At 43.5% G+C, this 26833-nt stretch overlaps 1 protein-coding gene across 1 annotated transcript in view; it reads right to left on the bottom strand.

Annotated features, from left to right (window-relative positions):
- Positions 1 to 26833, bottom strand: part of ADAMTSL1 (ADAMTS like 1) — a 475524-nt gene that overhangs the window by 205957 nt on the left and 242734 nt on the right. The window contains exon 15 of the mRNA XM_024126824.3: positions 25847 to 25976. Coding sequence (XP_023982592.1) covers positions 25847 to 25976 — 130 coding nt within the window. The remainder of the gene's footprint in view (positions 1 to 25846; positions 25977 to 26833) is intronic.

The following is a 26833-nucleotide window of genomic DNA, read 5'->3' as shown; positions in this document are numbered from 1 at the left end:
ACTCAAGCTGAGTGGAACCCCAGTGACCTGTGTGTGCCCCTTTGGATTCATCACTTTCCTGGTCAATATCTCAGCTGTGTCCTCTGAACAACCACCCACTCCAATTTCAAGGTCCCCAAAGCTCTGAACACCACTAGGTTTTCTTCAGTGCGGTGCAAACTATCTGGTAACAAAGCCGGACCTGGAATGACATGATGCCTTGACAGGCCACATCTCACTTGATGTAAATATTTATACATTTTACTGCAGTAATAGTAGCCTGTTGGATTATGGTGTTTTTGCCCCCAGAACTCACTGCAGATGTTACATACACTTAATGTCTTAGTAATCCTAACATATTTCTAAAATGCCCCAAATTCTGGATTCCAAAACACATCTGCTCCAATGGTTTTGGCTAAAGGATCTGTGGTCCTGTATACAGAGAAGAGTAAACATGATCACTATGATTTCGTTTAGCTTCTAGGCTTCAGGTGTTGGCTTCATGGTTGGGCTCACGGCCAGAATGTTAGGGAGACTGGTTCCCCCCAAATTCTCTTTCTATACTGTTTTCTTTCTGCTGAACCCTTCTCCACATTCCTGTTTCTTTCTGCCAAAACCTGCTTTCAGGGAAGGCGCTAGGAGTCGAGCGATGACAGTGATGCCCTGTAGCTTCAGGCTGGACCTTGCCAAGCTCCTGCAATTGACTCCTGACCAAGGGCAGGCAGGAGACAGGTTACCTCCCACCCTGCAAGGCTGGAATTAGGCTTCCTGCCTCTGCCCGGCATCATGTGTCCTTGGGTTGGCCTGTCATTATAACTGGATTTTAGATTTTACGCTTGGTTTCCTGATTTCCCCTTTGTTTTTCTGATGGTGCTGGAGTTCTGCCCAAAGTCTGACTTATTGGAACGTGGTCTTGTCACCCTGCCTGTATCTGGCCAGTTCTTGGCCTTGGGCACAGCAGAGAGACCCTTCGCCGTGAGCCATAAGCCATGATGTGACCACAACATATCCAGCTGACGTCACGTATTATGGCCAATAACAATAATAATACGAACATTACCAGTGTTTACAATGAGCCAGGTACTGTGCTAGTTGCTTTAAATGAGTTGCCTCCTTTAATCCTCTCCACAGTCCTGTGAGAGAGGTACTGTGATTATTTGCATTTTAACAACAAGGAGTTGAGGCCTGAAGAAATTAAATGATTAATTAGTCATGGCCTAGAATGCCTCCTGCCAGGCCTCACACTGATGTCAATGCCACCTGCATCACATCAAAGTCTCCCATGACTTGGACATGGGGGTGCTGAGAATGGGGTCGCTCCCTGTGACAGAGGCCAGCACTGCGGATTTTAGAAGCCCCAGCTCTGCATTATCCCAGCAGGACTCAGGGCTAAGCTCCCCCAAGATGTGGGATACATATCTGAACTTATGTATTACCTACATCAACTCTATGAAGACGGTACTATCAGTTCTCCCATTTTATAGGGCAATGCAACAGAGGCTCTGACCAGCCGAGCAACTTGTCCAAACTCACACAGCTAGTAAACAAGGGAATCAGGATTCAAACCCAGGCCGCCAGGCTCCGGCTTCTGAGGGCCAGGATGATGAAGACAGCAGTACAAACTAGATCTGAGATGCAAATTCTAGGATCCCTGGTGCTCACAACTTCAGAAAATGACAAATGACAAAATGACAGATCTATTCCTCAGTAATAGAAGCAACCACCACTGAAGCCGCCAGGGTCATGAACAGTTGTTTTTCAGTGAAGCAGCAGTGGGGCTTGGCAGCTGAAGGGCAAAGGCAGAGTGTGGTTCCCCCACGCGCATGTTTGTTTTTTTTGTGAAGGTGGCTGTCAGAGGTAATGTAGGCAATCAAGGACCCACGGTGGCTGCAGCTTCTTAGCCGCTGGTGTTTGCATTAGCTACACAAAAGGAGGAATTTTTGCCTTCCTTTAGACAAGGGCTCATTATGTGAGCTGCCAAGGGTTTGCTCCCCTACTCTTTCAGAGAGGCCTCCAGCAACTCACTGTTTGTTGCTGGTATAAATGCACATAATTTCTAATGGCAGACTCTCCCCACCGCAAGCTATTATCTTAAGAACCTCCTCTTACCCTGGCTTTTGCAGCAAAGTAGGGCTTGTTTCTCCACTCAAAATTTTAAAATGCAGTTTTTATTGGGAGGCAAAATACCATTATAAATTTCAGTTATTTGTTAGATGCATTCTTTATACTTGTATGTAATCCTCCAACTTGACATTTCTGCCCAACATTTCTACCTTGTGATTTTTTTTTTTTAAGGTTCCCCCCAAAATATTTGTTTCCTTTACAATGCCTCTGAGGTCAGGAGGTAGATAGCAATCCGGCAATAATAAATCAGATACCACGGAGCGTGGCCAGCTCTAGAAATCCTAAGGTAGGGCCAAGAGAATCCTCCCTTCACCAGGGACACTATGACCCTGTCCCACTTTAAGGTTCCTGGATGATTATTAGTGGCTCCTCATTTATCTCCACATCTTCCAGTTTCCAATCTATCCATAGCCTGAAGCTTCCAAAATGTCAGTCTAAAATGTGAATCTGCTCACTTGACTTCCTCTGATTATAAAGCTCCATTGGAGTCCGAGCTGGGCTTTCAGGGGAGGGGGTCCAGGGTGTCCAGGGCTCAGTTTTGGTCCAGTGCACCCAGTGGGGGCGAGGTGGTGCTGCCTGGCTGGAGCTGAACTTTCTAACTGGCTTTTCCTCTTTCCTTCCCTCTTCTGCTTTGTAGGACCGAACTTTAGCCTGAGGCTTGGTGGGGAGTGGTCCATTGGCATGTGACAGGGCTCACCATGGGCAATGATAACTGGGAACCAAACATTCAGGAAGGACTGAACAAATACATAAATACATGAAGGAGAATGGAGCCAGACTTCTTACTGTCAGAGAGGAGTTACAGATACAGAAAGTGGGAAGACTAGAATAAACCTGATAAAATTAGATTGGTATTGAAAACAGTGTGAACTCATGATATTTAATAGATAGATACCTAGATAGACAAAGATATATCAATAGATATACATGAGTGTATACAAATATACAGATGTATATGTTTACAATATTTCCTAGCTCTCTCTGCTAACAGGTCTCAAAGCAATGACCTCTAGGTCTCCTAGTAGTATCAAGCATATCAAGTACCCAGATCTTGGTTTCTAAATATCATTCTTCACTAAGGAACCAGTTCCTGTAAAAAGGGCTCTGGGGCAGGGGCTGGGAAAATGAAAAGTGAGCCTGGAATATCTTGTACCAGGAAACTGGGAAGTACTCAAAGAATGACGGGGTATAAATCAAAAGGACACAGGGGCCAGTTTGAAGGAGCTCTCACTGCCCACGTCTGAGACAATTTGACAGTAATGAATTTTAACTCTCTAAGTAGAATAGAAATTCATAAGTAAATAAATAAGAGAAATCTCTACCCAACAGTAGAATGCCTACTAATAAACTAGAAGGAATGATAGAGTTTAGAAAGTCACCATTTGTCAACAATAACAAGAACAATGATAACAACACTTGATTCAGGCAAGAATCATCAATGAATATTGACACTGGTGGGTGAAAGGCTGGTGAGGAATAGGGTATTCACTTAGCCTTAGATTACCTACCTAAAATACTTGTTACTTGCTATAAATATGATCAACATACTTATTAATTTTATGGTGGAAAACCTGGCCTACATCATCTTAACCAAGTCATAAGAGTTGCCATCATCAGTAACGAATGGAATGGAACACCTTTCATCATCTCCTGACACAATGCACTAAGAAGTACACAGCATACTTCTGCAGCGCTTTTGTCAAATTTCAAAAATCATGAGGGAACATCAAACAAACCCAAACTGAGGGACATTTTACAAAGTAACTGGCCTGTACTCTTCAAAAATGTCCAGGATATGAAAGACAAGAAGAGACTGTCCCAGATGGGAGAAATCTAAGAAGAAATGGCAACCAAACACAAGACCCTAGATTGGATTTGGGGGCCTATAAAAGGCATTGCTGGGACAACAGGCAACATGTGAATGGAGTCTGTGCATGAGACGGTGATACTGAATTCATGTCGTTTCTTTTTTTTTGTGGTACGCGGGCCTCTCACTGTTGTGGTCTCTCCCGCTGCGGAGCACAGGCTCCGGACGCGCAGGCTCAGTGGCCATGGCTCACGGGCCCAGCCGCTCCGCGGCATGTGGGATCTTCCCGGACCGGGGCACGAACCCGTGTCCCCTGCATCGGCAGGCGGACTCTCAACCACTGCGCCACCAGGGAAGCCCTCATGTCGTTTCTTGATTGATGGTTAGTTGCACCGTGGTTATTTATGACAACATTCTTGTTTTTAGGTAATAAACACTGAAGTGTTAAGATGCATGTGGGATATATACCTAAAATTATTCCCAAATGGTCCCAAAATGTTAACAACTATAGAACTGAGGGGACGAGTATAAGGGAGATCTGTGTACTATTTTGGCGACTTCTTTAAAAACTGAAATTATTTTGAAATACAGCTTATAAAAAAACATCCACTGGCTCCCTGTTACCCATAGGCCAATGGTCAAATCCTTGGCTCACCTGCAATGTGCTTCCCAAAGAAGTCTGAGTATATCCTTCTGGTGTAATCTCTGGTCACCCCATACTCAGCTTTGCTGAGTATCCAGCAGAAGAGGACTGCTCTTCTCTGGCTGGCAGATGCCTCTCCCTCTCAGGTTGGATCCCGAACATCACCTTCCTCTCTGAACACTTTTCCGATGCCCCTCCCACAAGGCAGAGCTAGACCTTTCCCTCTCCAGCACGTTACTGTGTCTTTCCTTCTAGTGGCATTCTTTTCTTCCCTCAGGCTCATCTTCACCACACTGTAGTTATTTGTCTACTTATTTATCTCTCTCACTAGACCCTAACGGCCCTGACTTATTCAACTTAATATCTCCAGGACCTACTCCAGTGCCGGCACAAGGATGTCCAGGGTGGCATCGCGGCCTAACGAAGGAGACCTTTGGCTCTGGAATTGGATTCTCTATGAATGAACCGTGCCCTGTCACTCTCTAATTGCATAACCTTGGGCAAGTTACTAAACAGTTTACTCATATTTAAAATAGGAATAATAGCAATACTCCCTTCAAAGGGTTGCTAGGAGGTTTAAGTGAAAACATCTATGTAAAGGACATAAGCACAGTGCCTGGCACAGATTAAGGGCTCTGTAAACATTAGCTAATATGAACTGTTCTTACTGGTTGCTCAGTAAATATTTGTTAAATGCGTGGATGATGATTGTGAGGATAGAGTTTAATGAATAGAGTGAGAATTCTTCCCAGAGTGAGTCAGTCAAAGTACCATAGGTTACGGAGACTGAGGAAAAGGACATTTGTGACCTGCCCACGTTAACTGAGCATTTACGCATACCCTGCTAATAAGCCCTGCGGCAGATACAGAAGTGGGGAATGAGCTCGCTGCCTTCAACATGCTTTCAGCAAAGATGGGGAGAACCGACAAACACCCAGGAGACACAGCAAACAATGTTAGGTAAGAGGAATGAGCTAATTTTTAAACTATTTGGCTGAAGCATGGACACTGCAGAATTTCAGAAGACAGGCAGTGTGGTGCTTATACCACTTGCATTTACGCGACTGATTGCAAATCACAAAGTCTGTCCATCAACATTATCTCACTTGATCCACCTAACTCAGAAGTAAAGCAAAGCCAGCATCACTACCTCCATCTTACAGATCAGCAAGCTGGGGCTCAGAGAAACCAGTGATTTCCCCAAAGTTGGGAAGGGAAGTCAGGTTACTCCTTCTACCCTGCTAAGTCACTAAGGATGGAGGATGGAATCATGAAGGGTCAGAGAGGAAGAATAGACAAGTTTAGAAAAATAGTTACACTCCACAGCAGATGGATCTGCTACAACCTCTGTGCTCCGCCCCCCCCCCCCAAAAAAAACAAAAAACCGTCACAGGGTTGTCCTCCTTGTGGTCAAGATCACAGAAGGAACTGCTTCGATCACAAACACAAGTGTCACCTGGCATTTTTCTCCCTCTAACACCCTCTTGTGGTTTATTATTCCAGTTTTCTCTTTGATCTTAATCGACGAGCATCCTCACACTGAAGGTCTAGCACTAAACGAACTCCCTTCCTCTTCCAGAATTAAATCCCCCAAACAGAGATGCACTTCTCCAGGCTTAACCGTGTGCTGGCTTCCCAACACACCACTTTTCTTTTTCACGTCTGTGAATTTGCTTCCAACTTTTCCTTCCTGGAATGCTCTCCATATTCCCAGCTCCAGGTCTGACTCAAGTCCTTCCTCGGGGAGGGTCTCCCTCACCATCCTAGCTCATATCAACTGCACCCTCTTTACAATCCTAATAGATTTACTGTCATTTGGCCCTTGTTTAGATTCTATAACACTGACCATGTAGCTGTTCCAAGCCAAGGCTAGAGTATCTTATTTGACATAATTCTATTTGCCTAAATGTTTTTCTCTAGTTGTCATCCCAAGTAGAATATAAGGCTTTTAAGATTTAGGATCAAGTATTTTGGAGTTCAGAGCATTGTTTGGCATCCATCAAATCAGGCCATAAAGATTGCTATCTCTCTGTTGATTTGCAGGGGGCATTTCTCACTTAAACCCTACAAGCCTAAGAGTGTCTTCCTGTTATGGGTTGATAATATCCTCCCCAAAAGATATGCTGAAGTCCGAACTCCCAGCACCTCAGAATGTGACCATATTTGGAAATAGGGTCTTTTTAGAGATAATCAAGTTAAAATGAGGTCATTAGGGTGGGTCCTAATCCATTATGACTGGTGTCTTTAGGAAAAGGAGACAGACAGGGAAAGTGACCACGGGAAGATGGAGGATTAGAGAGAGACATCTACCAGCCAACAAACACCCAGAATTGCTGAAAAACCAGCTGAAACTAGGAAGAGGCAAGGAAGGATCCTTCCCCTACAGATTTCAGAGAACAGCATGGCCCTGCTCAGATGATTTAAGACTTTTAGCCTCCAGAACTGAGAGAGAATAAATATCTGCTGTTCTAAGACACCCAGTTTATGTTACTTCATTATGGTAGCCCTAGCAAACCAATACCTCCCTCAAGTTAGTTCTCTTGAGCAGTTTTTAATCCATCTATTTATGTTGTAAATGAAAACCTTTCTGGACATTTATATTCATGGGCTTTCTCTCCAAGTGAAATGCCTGGGAAGTTCAGTCCTTTATGTCAGGATCCACAGATCTGCTTCTATTGATATAATCTCCTGCAAGATTCTGCCTCCTCTTTCCTTTCATCATAATGGCTTTCACAGTCTTGTAGACTAAAGTTTTTCTTCCACCCATGTATTTGGCCATTCATATACATATGTGTGCCTATAGCCATGCATTCATTGGAAAAACCTACTATGTACCAAGTGTTATGCTGAATGATGTGGATGCAGAGATTTAAAAAAAAAATTCTCGATCTTAAGGGCTTTCGGAGACAACCACATAAGTGCTATTCATTTATTTATTCATTCAACTAGTGTTTATTGAGCCCTTTATGTGGCCAGGCTCTACATGAAGGGACAGAATGGTAAAGGAGAGAAACACAGACCCTAGTCCCATGGGGCTCACAATTTAGTCTATGAGACAGGTAAGCACGAGGTGTAGGGAAGCACAAAAATACAGACTGGGAGTCAAAAGGGAAGTGATAGTCATGGAAGGCTTCCTGGAGTCAGTGATGCCTGGGCTGAGTCTTGAAGGGTGAATAAGAGGTGGCCAGGCAGAGGCAGAAGTAAAGAGAAAGTATTCCAGGCAGAGTGAGTTGTAAGTTGCATTTGGGGAATTCCAGTTTATCTATTTCCATGCTCAGGTCTGGAAAGAATATTGAGTAGAAAGCCTAGTAACTACTTGGAAAATTCTGGTTCTCACTCCCCTCTGTTTTCCTCGATGTAGTTCTGGTGGGTAAGGGAGCCTGGAAAACAGAGGTGCCGTGGGCAGCCAAACCCCCAATGACCAAGATGACTTAAGCTCACTACAGTTCAAACCCACAGCCCCCAGGACAGTGCTGGGTAGCACACGTCCCATCAGCTGACAGCTGGATGCCCAGCACGATCCCTTTCTGTCCATCCCAAGGGGTGCCGGGCTTTGGTGAGAATCCCAACAGGCCCGTGGCACAGGGTGCCACGGGGCTTTAAGCAGGCCCTCCGCCATGTTTAATCAGACCAGAAATTCATTTCAACCCTGGTTTAGCAGAGGAAAACAAAAGATAGAGCCGTTTCCCCTGGAGAGGTGTCTCTGTCTCAGTCTCCAGGGTTTGATACGTGAGGGGTCAGGAGAGGAAGCAGCTAACTATGGATGCTGGGTGTGATGAATTACATCCGTGGCGGGACACACACACACTACACACACACACACGTGCACGCGTGCACACGTGCACACACACTGCTATAGGCAGCACCTGCTCTTTGCCAACCAAGAATGTTTCTATTCACACAGATGTTGTGCCCACAGGATGCAGAGAGCAGCAGCCTGTGTACTCTCTAGCCCTGAGGGGTGTCTTCTTGAGGAGAAAGAGGAAGGCCATGCACAAATGTTTTCATATTTGACCACATGAAAATGACCTAAAGTTATTTTTCAAGTGAGGTTCAAAGATCTCTTTAAGTAGAATGTACGTTTTACTCTTTGATGTTTAGTTATCTCAGGATTATTATCAGACTGAAGTCTGACTAAACTTAAACCCTCATATTAGGATTTATTTTGGCTTATTAAATCCCTCATTTGTTCTCGATTATCCATGATGCTCATTTATTGCTAGCACTTTTATCCCTGGAACACTATGTTTAAGCACGCTTGCATCTGAATAGTGCTGATGAATTGCCCTGAATCCCTGAGTGATGCTGATCAAGCAGGAGACATGTGTGCATGATGTCAGAGAGTCAGACTGACCCAGAACTTTGGATTCCAACAAATCAGGGATGGAATCTACTCCCACCTGTGCTTTCTAACTTTGGGCAAGTTACCCACTTTGAATGTCAATTTCTTTATCTGTAAAATGGGACAGCAACTGCGATAATAGCTTCCAGTAGTTACTGGATGACTGTTATGTACAAGGTACTGTTTAAGAACTTCACATGTACTTACTCATTAATCCTCATGGCAACCTAAGATAGACAGGCTATGATTATGTCCTTTTCTATATGGGTTAATGAAGTAATGTGACCAAGGTCACACAGCTAGTCAGTAGAGATCCGGGATTCAATCCTAAGTGGTCTCCAGAGTTTTGACTATGTTCTTACCTTCTACCTTGCAAAGGTGCTGGGAGCAAAATACCACATGGTAGCTGTCATCATCATTATTGTTGTCCCTGTTGTTATAATATTATTTCTCTTGCACAAGAGAGGCCAAGAGGAAGACTGGGTCTTCAGGATTCTCTTTTTTTTTGCCTATTTGTGGTTCCTTGAAATGACTGCTATTACTATACTCGAATCAGAGCAACTATTTTGGTATTCACGTGTGCTTGCTTTATCCCACACTTACAATAAGTCAAAGTTTGGTTTCATGCAGCTCAACATTCCCCAGGCCACAGAGAACTTTCTAGCTGCCCTCTGATCCTCAGAGCACATTGTATATTTTTCTAGTTGAAAAAATGGCAATAGTGGGGCAACCTGGTAACTAAATTCTGAGTAAGAACAGTGGAACCCATATGACTTCCAAAAAACTGTGGAGAGGATTTCTACCCCACGCCACGTGGAGGTCAACTGAGTTCCTAATTCTGGACTATCATTCATTCATAAATTACTAGAAAAACCCCCATGTTCCATGAATTTTCTCTCTTTTCCTTTCATGTCCCACTTGACTCCATACCCTCTACTCTTCACTCTCAAAGAGTGAGGAATACGTTTCTCATGGATTGATATGCTATCTTTGGAAAGGATCAAAGATTTCTATCTGAGGTAACTGGTATCTTCTTAGCTGTACATAAACTACTCAATTCATTTCTATAGTGTTCATAAGGTAGAGAGAAAGAATAAAAACTTCTTTCATGGTTTGGTGAGAAAATTCTTTCTTATCCTAGTAAAGAGTAGGTTATGGCCACCTTTGACCATCTGGGTCCCCTACCTACACTGTCACCTGATCCCACCTCTTAGTGCAGTTTTAGCACTGGGAAACTCTTATACAGGGCCTATAACCAGGCCCTCTTATAAGCGCCTTACATACATTAACTCATTAATGTGCACAGAACCCCACTGAGGTAGGTATTATTTCATCCTTACCTTACGGGCAAGGAACCAAGGAGAGACAGGGGTTAGGTGACTCGCTCAAGTACACATAACTGATAGGTAACAGAATCAGGACTTGAACTTAGGAAGTCTGGCTCTAGATCCTACATTCTGACTCACTACACGAGTTTCCGGAGTCCACCTATTTATGATAAACACTGAGCTCGAAGTTGGGAAGTATGACTTTTCAGGCTTTTAGTTTGAGCTCTGCTAGCCATGGCTACGTGGGCAAGTCACCTTCGACCTGTTTTCCTTCGTAGATAAGATGAAGGAATATTACATTCTGGGATTCTACAACCCCAGTCACTGAGGGAGACTCATTTGTCAAATTTTTAGATTCTAGACAAGTCTGTCAGCCAAACTCCTCACCACTTTCTGGCTTTTTAGGGTGTAAAGAATGAAGCCCTGCCATCTTTTGGTACTGATACTACTGATAGAGCCGACTGGGAAGTGATGAGAATTTGATGGCCACCAAGCTCTTCATGTGACCATGATGCTTCAGTCCCTGGAAGCGAAAGAATCCAGCTTCCAGTAACTGGTTGGCAAGACTGTCCACAACAAACAAGGATTCCTAATGATTCTTGAGGACGATGCATTCACAGTAAAGTCTCTTGGTCCATCAGCATTATCTGCCATGGACCTGGGCATGGGAATTTGGACTGGAAACCCACCCTGTGCTTCATTGTTTAAACTGGCTTTTCAGGAAGAGAGAGTTCTTTATGAACAAACGGGTGCATTTGATGTTCAGAAAACCCATCCATTTCCGACACTGGTCTGTCCAGAGAGGAGGATTTGGGGCTCCCAAATGCAATAAATAGCAAACGATGAAACAATTATGGGACTGGCATAAATGTTGGGGTAGGCTGACATTTAGAGTTTGCCTATGCTCAGAGAGACAATGGACAGGGAATTTTACACATCTGAGGATGAAAAGATGCAGCAAGATGTCACGACCAAGCATATAAGATTTCAACGCACTACCTTTCTGTGTGTCAAGAGAAAGGAATACAATCCATGGGCCCACTTCCTAGACCTAAATATGCAGCTGCAGCAAGACCATGTGTGGTGAAAACTGGTCCATATTGTGCCCACCTTGTTCTGCCCGACGACCCTCCTGGAGAAGTTAAGCATGCAGGGGTGAGCTGGAAAACAGCACTTTTCTTTTCTAGATCAAGGGGAAGTCAATCCAGCCCACAGGTGGTTTCACTTCACTCCACCATGGGTCAGTTATATCGTCAACCTCCATTAAATGAAAGATGAAGTGCGTGACAGTGCCCATTTCCACCGAAGGCGTTTCTAGGTGTGCCTGGGATGGGCCTTCAGAAGGCCCGTGGAAGCGACTAGCAGGTAACGTAGGAGAAAAATGGAAGCTTTCCTGGCCCCCAAACTCTTATCTTACTGTCTGCCCCCGGTTGCAAACAAACAGCCTACCATGAGTGCCAAAATGGAAAAGCCACAAAATCGAGCTTGACAGTGGGGAGCGTCTCGTGAGGAAGATCTGGCTCCATTATCAGCTTCTCTCCCACACCATAATTCTGGCATCACTTTCCTCGCAAAAAGAGCATTGATAAATGGTATCTGTCTAGTTGTGGTGGATTTTACATCAATAAATACCTTGCTTATAACAGTTTCCTTCTGTGATTTTCCATAGTTTGATGAAGCTAAAATTGTACGAGCCCTGGGCACTGCAGTCTTTGATTTTTGCCAGCTTGCTCATCTGCAGAAGGAGTTGAGGCAGTTAAAGTGTGGTCCTTGGGTGGGAGTGGAGGTGGCGGTGGGATGGGCGATAGACCACCCACAGAGGTTTTGTTAATTCCGGGAAATTTCCCAGTAAATGCGTCAGTGATGCATAAGCTTCATTTTCTATTACTGAGAACTTTAACTCAATTTCTCAAAGAGCATCCCGGATGTATTCAGCAATCTACAGTCCTCCCACATACACTTGAGTTGAATAAAGGAGGAACCCCGTGTCTGGCATGTGGGGTTTTGCCAAAGCCAGGGCATACATCTCCTTTTTGTTTACTCCTTAAACCTCAAAACAGGTTTGTGTGTCAGTTCCCAAACTGAGATTTCTCTGTGATGTTGCTGTTTCTGGGTGCTAAGCCAATCTTGCAATGACATCTGCACAATAAGCAAGTATCTGGAGGACTGATTAGATAGTGGAGCCCTGAAAACCAACCCCCTGGAGTATCTCACAGGGCAAGAGATGAAGAGGTGGCTTAAAAGATGAAATAGAGAGAGAGTAATAATTCAGTATCTTGTATTTACATAACTCCAAGTTACACAGAACTCGGAGAACTTTGCAAAACTTCGTAATCTAAGAGCTCTTGACCCTGAGTTTGCAGCTGAAGGAGATGGCAGGATATTAGTGATCCTTCAGTTTTTCAGAGTTTTCTACCATTGCCTGAAGATGCAACACAAATACATCGCCCTACGTTCTCGGTCCCTGTTTTGCATCTCTTGAGCCATCAGAACTGTCTGAGGGCAGCATGGTACCTTGGAGAGGACAGGCAAGTTACAGATAAATGATCGAGTTTCAAGTTCTTGCGTCACTCACAGGGACAAAGATCCGACAAAGCTGGTAGTAAATAATCTGACCTATTTGAAACAGTTGGTAGAGTTGTTATTGCATTACATCATTATGGGACATAAATACGTCACCTTCCAGTTAATTAATTGAGAGCAACCAGAAATGCTCTTGTAATACAGGGGAATCAAGCACTTTCAGGCTCATCTGGAAGACTGAAAGGGGACAGAAAGCAGGACACAAAGCTGTCCCAAGGGCTTCTGAAAAACCTGGATTGGGACTTTAGGGGCCCCATCTAAGTAGTATATCAATAATATGTTTGATTAGAATTTTAGGAAAAAATACTTTGACATCTATAAGAACAAGAGACTCACTGAGCTCAGTGATCACCTTCTCTGGGTCACCATCCCTGATTTGGATTAGGTGACTCATCTCAGTGTTCCCAGAAGACAGTCATCCACATCTCTGCTATGGCCATTGTGACTGTGCATTGTCATGATCTATTTGTGTACTGACCTCCCAATTAGCTGTTAGTGCCTGGCCCCAGGGTCTATGTCCCAGACTTGTGTGTTTCTTCAGGGCCGGCAACACAGCAAGAATTTAATAAATGTTTGCTGAATTGAGCTGGATTTTCCCTTAACCAGCAGAAAATGCTCCCTCTCCCTGGGCGCTAGAGCTTATTGAATGAGATATAGTCAAGGGCCAGGTACTCTTGGCTTAGACTGGGCAGCCCCTTCCCTCTGTAACAGAGCTTCTCTCTCCTTCCTTAAGGAAAAAAGTTGAGAGCCCCAGTTCCTTAAAGCACATACAAATCCACCCACATCCTCCAACCCAGGCACAACTTCTTACAGAAATATATATTTAAGAAAACACATACAAACGACACAGCCAATACCTATTACTATTCACTGAGTGCTTCATGTGCGCTAAGTGCTATGTCAAGCATTCAGCGTACATATCCGCACAACAATTATCCAAGAGTTAAAGACAGAGGATCTGAAGCTCTGAAAAGTTAAACCATCTGCTCAAGGCCAGTGAGCGAGTAAAAATCCCAGATCTGTACGATTCCCAAGCCCGTGCTCTTAAGGCTAGAATGAAGGCATGGGGATCAGTCACTCATACCTTAGTGTGAATTAGCTTAGGTAGTTCTGTTTTCCCAACTGTTAGTTGAGTTGAACTGAATGAATTGTTGACCGGGGTATGGGCAGAGAGAAAAAGAGCTGAAAGAATTGGGGTCCTGGCACAAGTGGTAGAGAAAGGTCATCTGGGAATTTGGATAGTAACAGGGCAAGGTGATTAGGATTAAGTCTCTGGGGGAGAGAAGAAAGAGGTACTAGGAAAGAGGTTCTCAGAGAAGAGAGTGGTACGGAAAAGGAGGTAGGGACCCAGGGTCGCATGGGGGACCCTGGGGAAAGAGGTGTGTGTGTGTGTGAGTGTGAGTGTGTGTGTGTGTGTGTGTGTGTGTGTAAGAGAGTAATGGTGTTGGTAATTTACAACACAAACAGGACCCAGGGTCGCATGGGGGACCCTGGGGAAAGAGGTGTGTGTGTGTGTGTGAGTGTGAGTGTGTGTGTGTGTGTGTGTGTGTAAGAGAGTAATGGTGTTGGTAATTTACAACACAAACAGGCCATCAGCTAAGCATAAACTAAGCCAGTGGTTGTTAGCAGTGGCAGAGCAAAGATGCAAAGCTCCAAGGTAGCCACCAATGTCTTCCAGATTCATAAGCCCAGGCTGCATCTCTCTGGATGACTTAGTATTTCTTTATAAAAATGCTTTCTTAGGAACTGAGTGCTTCACCTAATGACTCAGTGCTGGATTTTAAGAAATCCACTTTAGGTCTATTTGATTTTTCTTTTAGCATGGTTCATTTCCTCTATACTTGGTTTTGCCCTGAGACGTGTATGTTCAAAAGAAGTTTTCATTATCCCTTAAGAATTAGCTTGTACCAAGAGTCTAGTTCTACCCTTGGCAATTGAGGTATGAGATGAAAGCTAACTGCTGGAGATAAAGAAAGGAGAGCCTGTAAATTTCCCTTTGTGATCTTCACTAGGCTATAAACTACTATGGGGCTAGGAGGACTGGTTCTTTTCACTGTGGTAATTCCCATACCTAGAGCTTAGTGCCTAGAATAGGATAGGGGATGGGTGGATAAAGGGATGGGTGGAAGGAGGGAGGAAGGGATGGAGGGATTAGATGGAGGGAGGGATGGAGAAATGGAGGGAGATAAGGAGGGAGGCATGGAGGATGTGTAAACATCATTAATAGAGGCAAAGAGTGAAGCATAGCTCTTTAGTAACAACTTCGGAATTAAACATACTTTGTTCCAAATATGAACCTGCTGCTGGCTAGTTATACTATCCCTCTAAAGACCCAGTTTCCTCAGCTGTAAAGTTAGGACAGGAATAGTAAATCCTCATAAAGCTACGGGGAAGATTAAACAAAATAATGTATGGAAAGAGATGAACACAGTGCCCGGCATACCGTAAGCTCCCAATAAATGGAAGCTATTAGGGAAACCCTACCTTGCTCAAAGATGGCCCATGAAGATGTGTGAGGATGTAGAGGCAAGATGCCCTTAACTTGTCTGTACCCTGGGCTGGATTTTACTTCATCTTTTCTTTCCTTCTCTCTCCCACAAGTATTTGAGGAGACAACTGGGTAGGAATAACACTATTTATGTAAGCTTTCTGATTTCTCCCTGACTTCCCACAGGCTTTTCCAACCATCAGGACACAGCTGCTCATTTCCAGGACTCATGTCTCACTTGCCCACGGGCCTTATTTCCTTCAATCATGTCACACAGGATATTAACTTTTTAGGAATATTTGGACTCTGACCCCTCTGCTCCCACTTCATCAGTTCATTGCTGTTCTTACAAAACACACCTTATTGGATTAGGTGTTAAAATAAAATGGAATATCCCAACAACCGCTACCTTTTGCAGGAGTGATGGAACCCACGAGCACCAGCTGCTCTGCTTTCTGTTCTAGAACTGCCCAAGAGATGGGACAAAGGCTGTACAGAAAGCTGCCTTGAAGCTCGGTTCTATCCACGCCCTCCCCATTACTCTGCTCCCACACTAGCTGGTTAATGAAGGAATAAACTGCAATGACTATGAAATAAACATGAAGGTCTTTTTATATCATATGTTTTCCTGAATAGGGAACTAAGAGGGACGGCAAACCCTTATTTTCTTGAGCATCTACTATATGAGGTAGGAACTGGCTGAATGTTTTATGAATGTGACCATCCTTACAACCCCTCCTCCCCCTGGTTCAGACAATTATATCTGTTTTACAGTTGAGGACAACTGAGTCTTAGAGAGGTTAAAGGAGTCAACCCAATGCCACAAAGCAAATAAAGGAGCCAAGATCTATCTGACCTCAAAACCCACGATTTCTCCCAAATTCCAGGCCTTCTCCCGATTCCCAGTGGGGAATATTTAGCTCTGGCAATGCCAAGTCTCCTTTGGTTCTTATCCTGAAGTCACCCCAAGTATTGCCAAGATTCCTATTAGGAAAAATATGGTGTCTGATAAAAAAAAAAAATCATGCTAAGATGATAATGAACTACCAGAGGCACACCATCAAAGCAAACCATGGCTTTGGTGTTTATCACCATTGCTAATAGTAGAATAAGCGTCAAGTTCTATGCAACCTGGGTGGAGGGTCCTTTGTGGCTCTTTGAATGACAATGAATAGTGACCTCTGGCCAGCCAGAAAGGCGGTTGTGTCTATCCACTTGGGAACCAGAGTCGACAGCAGTACGTGACAGAGAATGTACCACCTTCCACGGTTCTAACGCAGAGCCAATCGCCTGTGTTTGTGTCTGTCTAGGTCCCTTGGGTAGTCACTCCACCAGTAAAACTAGAAACCCTGCTCAATACGCTATAATGGCCTATATGGGAAAAGAATCTAAAAAAAGTGTGTATATGTGTATATGTATAACTGATTCACTCTGCTGTACACCTGAAACTAACACAACATTGTAAAGCAACTAGGCTCCAATAAAAATTTTAAAAACAGAATACTTTCAAACTTCAAAAAAAAAAAAAATACCCTAGGAGACCCATGAAAAAGCAGTGAGCATCTGGTGGGTCTGGAAGCTGTGTTAATCCAGTGACAATCCCTCTAGGCCTTTTTGTGTCATTAACACAAACACCAAACAAAATTCCTTGCAGTCCTGGTAGAGATAATTAGGCACAATGGTGAAGGAAAAAAGAAATGGTAAAGACAAGAATAAAGGAAGAACACTGATTCACCACAGGAAACATAGTAGTTAGCTGGACTCTGCTTTGTAACAGATCTTTCTGTAAGTGTGGCAGATAACCCAAGAACTTCCTGACCTTGGACCGGCACCATGATGGGAATAATATTTCCAGAACCATGAACTGTTTCTGAACGGTATCCCCCCAGGTTACTGGGCACAAATCAGAGCATTCTCTTTTTCACTCCCTCATTTTTATGTTGCCTAAACATCTCTTTGTCTCTATCTCTTTCTCCAGTCTTTTCCCTACTTCTTTGTTTTCCAAATTTAAGAAACACAGCAACAGAGCAGATTTCTAACTCTGAGGTCATAGTAAAGCTCTTCATCTCAAATTGCGCGAGGTCTTCTTTCAAAATTTCCAAAGAAGGTATCGGGTACACTTAGACAGCAATAATTCTCATTTCAAAGTTTTGGTTGAATCATTGCTTGCCTTTAAATCGTTACTTCAGTACATTAGAAACACTGGATTGTAGGGAAAGGCAAAAAAAAAAAATTAGTAGACAAGATTTACTTTGGGAGTCTCCACTCTACTTCTGCTGATAGATTTGTAAGCTAGAAGGTTTGTGAACTGTAAAACGCCAATGTTTCATCACTATACCCGTAGCAGAAAGCTATCTGGTGGTGGTATTTCCATCCCCAAGGTGCTTATGAGCAATGGGATTGATGACTGGTAAAGATATGTCAGCTCTTAAAGCAGTGAAGAATGCAGGAGGTTGTTTAGTTTAATAACTATACTTAGGAGGGTAGTACCCAAGATTAAAAAAGTGTAATGGCTTCTCCAGGACCATTCCCCAAACTCTGGCTTTACCTGTTTCAGGGAACAAGGTGGGTTTGTTCACCCCTGTATCCCCAGCACAATGCCCGGCACAAAGTAGTCGTTCAATAAATATTTGTTCAATGGAGGTTGAATGAAGACAAGTTCTAGTTATAAGGCATTAGAGTAAAGAGCACTGTAAAATTCTAAATCCAGGGATGAAGACCATTTTGTATCCTTTTACATATGGACAAACAACATTCAGCGATTCTAAAAATGTTCATCATTTCAGTGTTTCACCATCCTTGCTGCCTGAATGCTCTCACCTACATTTTTCTTATGGAAATATAAGTCTTGTCCCCTGTAGACTTCTCACGGCTTCTTAATTTATAGTTAAAGCCAGTTCCTGTTTTGTGACTTATAGAGGTGCTTTGTCTTGGGGACTTAAATTTGACTCAAGGTATTTTCCTAATATAATTCACCTTCTCTTTCTTTCTTGAAAAGCTTCAGTTCTGTGGATAATTATCATAACCTTCAAGGAACCACAAAATGTCAGAACTGGAAGGGCCTCAGGGATCATCGAGCTGCACCTCTCATTCCTTCCTTTGTAGTACCCTTCCTTGGAGCTCTATCCTCCTGCCAGGTGGATGGGCTGAGTCCACATCATACTGGGTTGAATATGAAGGCATACAAAATGCTAACATACCTAGGACAAGAGTTCTTTATTAATTTCACTGAAAATAGAATGGTGTAGAATACACAGAGCACACTACTTATTTGCGACATTGCATGAGAAAAAAAGCAGATGCCTATAAGACAATAAAAGCTATAGCCACTGTTACTACTTTAGCTCTGTTGGATGAGCAGCCAGAGTCATCTTTCTCCAAGCAAATCTGACTGTTCCACTCCCCTGTTTAACTCCCCTTAATGGCTCTCCGTTGCCTATAGGACGTAAAACCCAAACAACTTAACAGCGTACTGCGCTATCCTGGAGCTGGACCCTGCCCACCCTCTAACACTAGCTTCCATTTCTTGTCCTTTCCTTTGTGTCCATGTTTTTCTTTCTGCCTGTAACATCTCTTCTCTCCCTTCTTCACCTGGGTAACTCCTGCTTATGCGTTATGATTCAGCACAGGTATCACCTCCTCCAGGAAGCCTTCCCCTCAGCCTCATTCTCCCACGAACCTTGTGCTTGCCTCACTCACAGAAGTTACTGTTTTGAAATCTTCCTCCAATAACTGGTAACTCCGTTAGAACAGGTTTTGTCTTCTAGTCATTTCTGAGGACCAAATACAAGCAGACTGCTGTGCATGAAGATGCCCAGTGCATTTTTATGTTTTACTGAATTGAGATGTAGAACACTTTCTGCCGTATTTTTTGTTGTGCAGAAGGTTAATTTCAGTCAATGGTTTGTATAACGACTTTGCCAGAGTCCAGGCAGAATTATGTGGTCTAAAAGGCTGTCCAACCACATCGATGTTAAGAAACAAGGAAAGCTTCCCTCATCAGGTGACATGATGAGAAGGTAGATCCAATTCCTTGATTTTCACCCCAGATTCATGCAACAGCTAAATCTATGCTTGTAACTTCTAATACCAGCAAAGCTCATTCCACAGAGGTCTGTGGTTGATGTAACAGGTGATGTGTAACCATGGAGAGGGCTCTCACTAGGAGAAATGAAGATTGAAGCCCCAAGGCAAGCATACATGTGATGTTTACCCTTGTTGATGTCAAAATGCTGCTGGGGACAATTCTGATCACTAGGCCAGCACATTCCTGGGTAGAGAAATAGCAGAGGCTGCCACTGAGCCAATCAGGCCCAGCTGTTAAGGAACAGGTCTTGGCAGGCTCTTCTGTCCATCAGTGGAACACAAGAGAGAGACAGTATAATTATGCATCTGGATTTACCAAAGAGGATGACAATAGTAGTAGTATGAGATTTCTAAGGACGTCTGAACATGGCCTCCAAATCTGGACTCAATTTCTGTGGACGTCAGTGAGCTTTGGTGTGCTTTTGCTTTGAGCACTTAGAAGTTAGCATGGACAGAGCCAAAAGGCAGCATATGGAAACCTTGGGAACCCAGCAAAAGATAAACCAATATTTAGAGAGCATGTTGAAACCGTAACCCTTAAAACAAGTTGGCAAAGGGGTCGGTTCCTGTAAAGCTTTGAAAGCTCCATCAAGTAAATTAAAACATGGTTGTGTAAAAGGGCAACACCTTCTGCTGTGGCCACTTTAGGCTAATATAAAAGAAAATTAGGAATTGGAAATCATTTGCTGCTAGTCTGCATGGATTTTGTTAGTGTACAATAAAATAGGCATTCTGCAGTTTGCTTTTAAAGAGGAGACTCTGTGATCTTTAAGATGTTTTTCCTTAACTTTCTCGTTTCAGATAGGGATCCTCAAACTTCTTTTATAGTTCTTGCTGGTCCTAGGAACCACCCTAGGTCGGAGAAAAGGGAATGGGATCGGGATGGGGGGCAGAAACCGAGTACTATTCCTGGAATTACGGGCTTCTTTCCCCCCCTTCACTGTTTATCTATTCTGCACCACTCAGCTGTTCTCTGTTGCAGAGAAATAAAAGTTTAGTTTAAAAAGTATGTTAGAACAAAGCTGCAGAAATTGCCTGGAATTTCCTTCATTTTTAGCCATCTGGCTTTCATTGCACACTTCTTTCCCCTCCTCCACGTACGTTTACCAAATCTTTTCAACACACGCTGGCCGAGCTATCAAATGTTTATAATTAATAACAGTCAGACTCCTTTTTTTTTTTTTTTTTTTTTCTTTTAAGGGAGTGCTTTCTGGTTTTCCTTGGCTGCTCATGTCATAGCTATTATAAACCAGGGAGATGGTCAGTAAAGCTTAATTATTAAGACGTAGTTGAATAAAAGAGAAAATTGAATCAAATTTAAGTCCTGAATACAAACTAAAAATATTTCTCACCAAAAATGAAAGAGGAAGGAGAAGAGAATTAATTTTTCTAAGTGTCTACTATGATCCTAGTTTAGAGATGAAGAATCTGAGGATCCGAAAAGGTGTATGAACTCTTGAAGGTCACACAGCTAAATGTGACAGAGCAGGATTTGAACACAGGTCTTAATCTACCTGCGGGTTTTTATTTTGGTGGTCTCAGGGATGGGGAAGATGTTTAGTGCATGTTATTAAGGGAAAAATCAAGTTGCCAAACAATATACATAATACGATCTCATTTACAAAGGGAAGAAAATCTTACACATTTGTATATGTTCATGTATGTATACAAATGCATGGAAAAAGGTCTGGAAAAGTACCCAACCATTAACAGTGATTTTCTGTGGGGAGAAGAAGGGTGTGGAGCTGTAGAGCGTGGTGGTGAAAGGGGAGAATGTGCCTTTCTTTCTTCACGACTTCTGCTGTGCTTGAGTGTCAAAGAATGAGAATATTCACGTATCACTTGTAGAACTCTAATACTTAGTTTTTAAATTAGGAACAGGAGGCTGACCACTTTCCTAACGACTGATCTTAGCTCCTTTTTGGATATTTCTTCCCTTACATGGATCTAACCCACCAGTGAAGGTGGGCAGGGTTGGGGGGCTTCTAGACAGAGATTACTCAGAGGGTGGTAAAGGCACCTAAAATAATTTTTCTTCCGTGTACTGATACCTTCTTTGCTATCAACTTGGATGCAAAATTCTCACAATTGTCAGCTCATAAGCAAAAATGGTCCTAATTTCTTCTGGCCAGTTGGAGGTCATGTTGTTAAGGGATTAATAGCTGGCCTCACCGTACTACCTTCCAATGCTCCCGACAATCAAACCCCTCCCTGGGTGTCCACTCTCCCCTCTGATAAAAGCTCGTCTTCATATTCTTACTCTGAGGATACTTTGCCATACATGGCTGCTAACATAAAGGGGTTTTTATCTTAAGGCTATTTCTGCTTTAAATTGACACGTAAAACCTTAAACATAAAGAAGAGACTCTAATAATAACATTTTCAGCACCATCTGTTAGGTGGGAGAGACAGGATAAGAAGGATGGAAGGGAGAGATTGAACTTATTAGGGTCTAAGCATTGCTATGGAGAAAATTTGACCCTAGTCCTTATACTCATTTATTCAATAAGCACTTAATAAGCACCTACTTCATGTCAGACATTATGCTAGGTGCTAGGTGGATAGACAGGAGGATTAAGACATAAAGCTGAGAGCAAGGACTTTAAAATCTAGTCCTCTTCCATACAGATGGCCAACAGGCACATGAAAAGATGGTCAATATCACTCATTATAAAATGCAAACCAAAACTACAGTGAGGTACCACCTCACACTGGTCAGAATGGCCACCATTATAAAGTCTACAAATAATAAATATTGGAGAGGGTGTGGAGCAAAGGGAACCCTCCTACACTATTGGTGGGAATGTAAATTGGTGCAGCCACTATGGAGAACCGTCTGGAGGTTCCTTAACAAACTAAACATAGAGTTACCATATGATCCAACAATCCCACTCCTGGGCATGTATCTGGAGAAAACTCTAATTCGAAAAGATAGATACACCCCAATGTTCATAGCAGGACTATTTATGATAGCCAAGACATGGAAGCAACCTAAATGTCCAATGACAGATGAATGGATAAAGAAGATGTGGTACAAATATACAATGGAATGTTACTTGCCATATAAAAGAATGAAATGATGCTATTTGCAGCAACATGGGTGGACCTAGAGACTATCATACTAAATGAAGTAAGTCAGCCAAAACCAAATATCATATGATATCACCTATGTGTGGAATCTAAAAAAACGATACAAACAAACTGATTTACAGAACAGAAATAGACTCACAGACATAGAAGACAAACTTATGGATACCAAAGGAGGAATGGGGGGTGCGGGGATTAATTGGGAGTTTAGGATTAATATACACAAACTACTATATAGAAAATAGATAAGCAACAAGGATCTACTGTATAGAACAGGGAACTATACTCAAATCTTGTAATAACCTATAATGGAAAAGACTCTGGAAAAGAATACATATATATGTGTGTGTGTGTGTGTGTGTATATTATATATATACATAAAACTGAATCATTTTGCTATACACTTGAAACTAACATAACACTGTAAATTGACTATACTTCAATAAAAAATTAAATCTGCATTAAAAAAATCTAGTCCTCTCCAAAGAACAACTACTATTTTTTTACGTGTCCTAAAAAATGCAGGCAGTCCATGTGCACACACAAATTGGTACAATCAAAATACCTCCTGTTTGAGAACACGGCCTTCCTGCTGTGAATAGCCAGGCATGAGAATATATCTGCCTGAACCTGGTGAAAGTTGGACATGTGCTTCTGATACCAGCTCTGTCAATCACACAGAGGAAATCAGAAGGTGAGTTTCATCTCAGAAAGATGGCCCAGATAGGACGTTCCCTCTAGCGTCTTTGGTATTCTCTGTGTGATCTGATAACTCTGATCGCACACAAGAAGAAAAGCAGCTTCCTTTGGTGTTCAGTAAGACAAATAACTTCCTGGAAAAGCTACTTCTCTTAACTAGTGCCACCTCTTAGAGACATAAGCCCAGTGACCAAGACTCAGAACATCACTTCTGTATATCCCACAGAAAATGCTATGGTTTTTTTTGCACAAGCCAAGATACTAAAAGACAGTATACAGAAACTGGCAGCCCATCAGGGACTACAGGGAGCACTGTAAATGTGCAGGGAACACTGATCCACGTACAATAAGAATTGCGAATTAAAGATTTAAATTAGTCCCAAATGAATGGAAGGTGCTTGGGAAAAGGACGCACTGCCATGCCCCTACTAATACATTTTTCTCTTTCATACACATCTGACATCAACATTCCGAAGGAGGGATTTTCCCCGATGTCAGACTGAAATATTCCACAGGAGATGCACCTCTATACACTTCTCATTTTTAAGATGAAACTCTGTTTTGGCTCTTGGATGGGAGGTAAAGAGAGTGAGTCATATCAGGCCACTTTGGCCCCCTTTGTTGTTTCAATAAGCATCATTCTACAAACACTCAGCTATGTATAGTTGGCCCAAGAAAACCATGCCTGCACCCAGTAAGACACCCAGCCTGTCAGTCTGATGGTTCGCTGGTGGACATTAAAGCACTGAGTTGACCTGGAGCAAATGCAATTACGTTAAGTCCAAAAGAGTCCCTGTCCTGGAGACAATAAAAAGGTTGTAAATTAAGCTTATCTAATTTAACCGTACTCAGTACTTGGAGGGTGGGAAGTAACCTCTTGTGTCCTATTCCTTCTGCTACCCCAGGAAGGGAGGGGTTTAGGGGTTGTAAGTCCCAGAAGATGTGCAGTTTGTCCCAGGTACTGACTCCTCGGCCATGCCTCAGCTCATCACAGCATTTGGATGTCATTACACCACTGGAATGTGGTTAGAAAGACCCTCATGCTTGTTTTTAAAGTGATGGTAAATAAGCAGAACAGAAATGATATCAATCATCAGCACAAAGCAGCAGTAACAGCAGTCTAATGCTCCTGCCTACAGCACCATGAAGAGTTATGGGATTACTGGAGCAGGACGTGGTGACCTCAGATTATCTCGTGCAGCTAATTTATTTTGCAGATATGGAAACAGAAGGGGCAGACATCTTGCCCAATGCCACACAGCTCGTGGGTGGCCGAGCTAGGATGAGAGGCCAGGCTTCCTGACCTGCTAGCCAAGGCCCTTGCAGGCTGTCCCTGCTGTATGTCTTCTGCGTCTTCCTATTAAGGAGACTGCAGTCAAATGGAGGGGTTTGGATCCCTTGCCCACGCAGCAAGGTCTTAGACTCACTGATAAACAGTGAGGTCAGGACAGAGATGTGCACAGGGATAGAAAAAGAGGTTTCTCAGGATTCTATGCACTAGATCTAGGTTTTTCTTGGCCCAGCTCTTGACTCTATTTTACTGGCTGTTACTCCCATGGGTGGGGTGCTGCTCCAAGCAGTGGCTGACTGATTTTCTGGTTGCCTTGGAGAATATGGCAGTAGTGGCCCTCTTCACTTCTGCGTTTGAAGAGGGAAGCCAGGCCCACCCTTCAGATCAATATACAGAATAACTCTGGTGATGAGCAGGAGAGGGTCACTGTGGGATGGTGCCCTGAGACGATCCGAGGAGGCCTGCAGTCTGTATCCTCTAAGTCCCCAAGAAAGGCATCTAGTTGGCTGAGAAGTAAGACAAGCAGCATTAGCTTGACCAGAAAACTATCGTTAATTCCTGTAGGCAACACATTCCTTCTTACATGATACCTTGCAGAAACAGAAGAAATATCCTTCAGAAATAGCAACCCCCTCCATATGTAGGACATGATCCGGGAGCATTCTTCAGCCCGTCATCAGACTTGAAAGCCTGGCTTTGGTTCTTTAAATGTCTCCCCTTTGAAACCAGAATCATAGATGAGATGGTTTAGCTTCTACAGAGACTTGCTCCAAACACGTATATGAAGGAAAGTCTCTCAAGACCCCATAACATTGTGTAGGCTGAAGCAGTGATTGGATTGATGAACTAAGACTCAAGGTTGGATAATAATGAGACCCAGGCAGGGCTGAACAATGAAATGCTCTAATTGATTTTATGCATGTGGAATGACAGACGCACACCCCCGATCGTGCTATAATGAATCCGCACGCTGTGTGCATACAGATTTCATGGTGGGTCAATTATACCACCCAGATCCTTCAGTTCCTGCAATCCACAAGCCAATCTGTTACCAGGGTGGGAGGGCTCTGGGCACAGGCTGAAAGGTGGCAGAGACCATAAAGCCTGTGGTCAGTTCACATGCCCTCCAGGAGAAAGCAGCAGCAGGGCCTGTGCACATACCAGCCACACCACGGGGCTTTGCTTCAGTGCACGGAACATGACCACTGGGCTGGAATTCCAAAGCCCTGGTTCCAATTAAATTCAAGTAAATTTGACTAAAAGTTTGAACTGATGCTAATTGGTTTTCAAAACACTGGGTAACAATAAGCGTTCTGGTCTTGCCCACGGACAGACGTACCCCGTTCTGAACATGCTCCTGGGCAGCAGGGAGGTCAGTGTGCCCCTTACCTTGCCGGGCAGGGATCCAAACTGCAGGATTTCAGGAGCTGGGGCGGCCGCTGGCTGGTCACGCACAGGTTCTCATCCGCGGGCTCCCGTGTCTGTTTGTTCAGGCAGATCACCACCGCCTCCTGGACACCTGTGTACAGATCACACTGTCAAGGCCAGAGTGGGCGTGTGTGCGGTGAGCAAGTGTAGACAGGGCAGCTGGCGGGAGGTCTCTGCAACTGGGAGGACTCGCTGCGTGTCAGGCAGTTGAAAGTCCGGGGCTGCCCATCTCATCAAGGCATCACTCCGTCTGGAGAAAGCACTCAGAAGTTTGTGCCCCTTTAGAAGGGCGACTCCGCCAAAGAGGGGAGGCTGCTTCCAGTACTGCTGAAACGTTTAAAAAGATGTCACCTGGCTATGCAGCCGCCAAGGCTGAAACAGGATAACTTAAAGCAGAAGGAGAGCAGGATGACCAAAATAATGACCCCAAGACCTTCACACATTGTATTCTAATCAACAGGAGATGATGGTATTTGGAAGGCAGGCCCAGAGCCGTGTTTGAATGTCCAGCATTCTGTAAATTGCTGTGCTTCTGGGGCTTTGCATCCAGGGCTTTGCTGGTTTCCTTTTGATTCGGTTCATTTCTTTAGTGACCTAGAGCAGCTTGGGAAGTTGGAACAAAGAAAGAGAACAAGATGCCTAATGACGAGGGACATCCATGGAAGACACTGCCCCCCACATGCCCCAAACTACAGACCTAGTGAAACAGGAGTTTGAGGAGTGACTGGCATACGCTTACTTGGCGGCTCTTCCAAGGCGGGGTGTAGGATCTCTCATGGAGACTTGCATGGGACAGGTACACATGTAACCATGTGTCCAGATATAACGGACATCCTTGTCTTATTTCTGATCTTAGAGGAAAAGCTTTCAGTTTTTCACCATTTTGTATGATGTTAGCTGTGGGCTTGTCATATACGGCCTTTATTACGTTGAGGTCCATTCCCTCCC

This window comes from Physeter macrocephalus, chromosome 9 (genome assembly GCF_002837175.3).
Source record: "Physeter macrocephalus isolate SW-GA chromosome 9, ASM283717v5, whole genome shotgun sequence".
Taxonomy (NCBI): domain Eukaryota; kingdom Metazoa; phylum Chordata; class Mammalia; order Artiodactyla; family Physeteridae; genus Physeter; species Physeter macrocephalus.
This window is presented reverse-complemented; position numbering and strand designations above follow the sequence as displayed.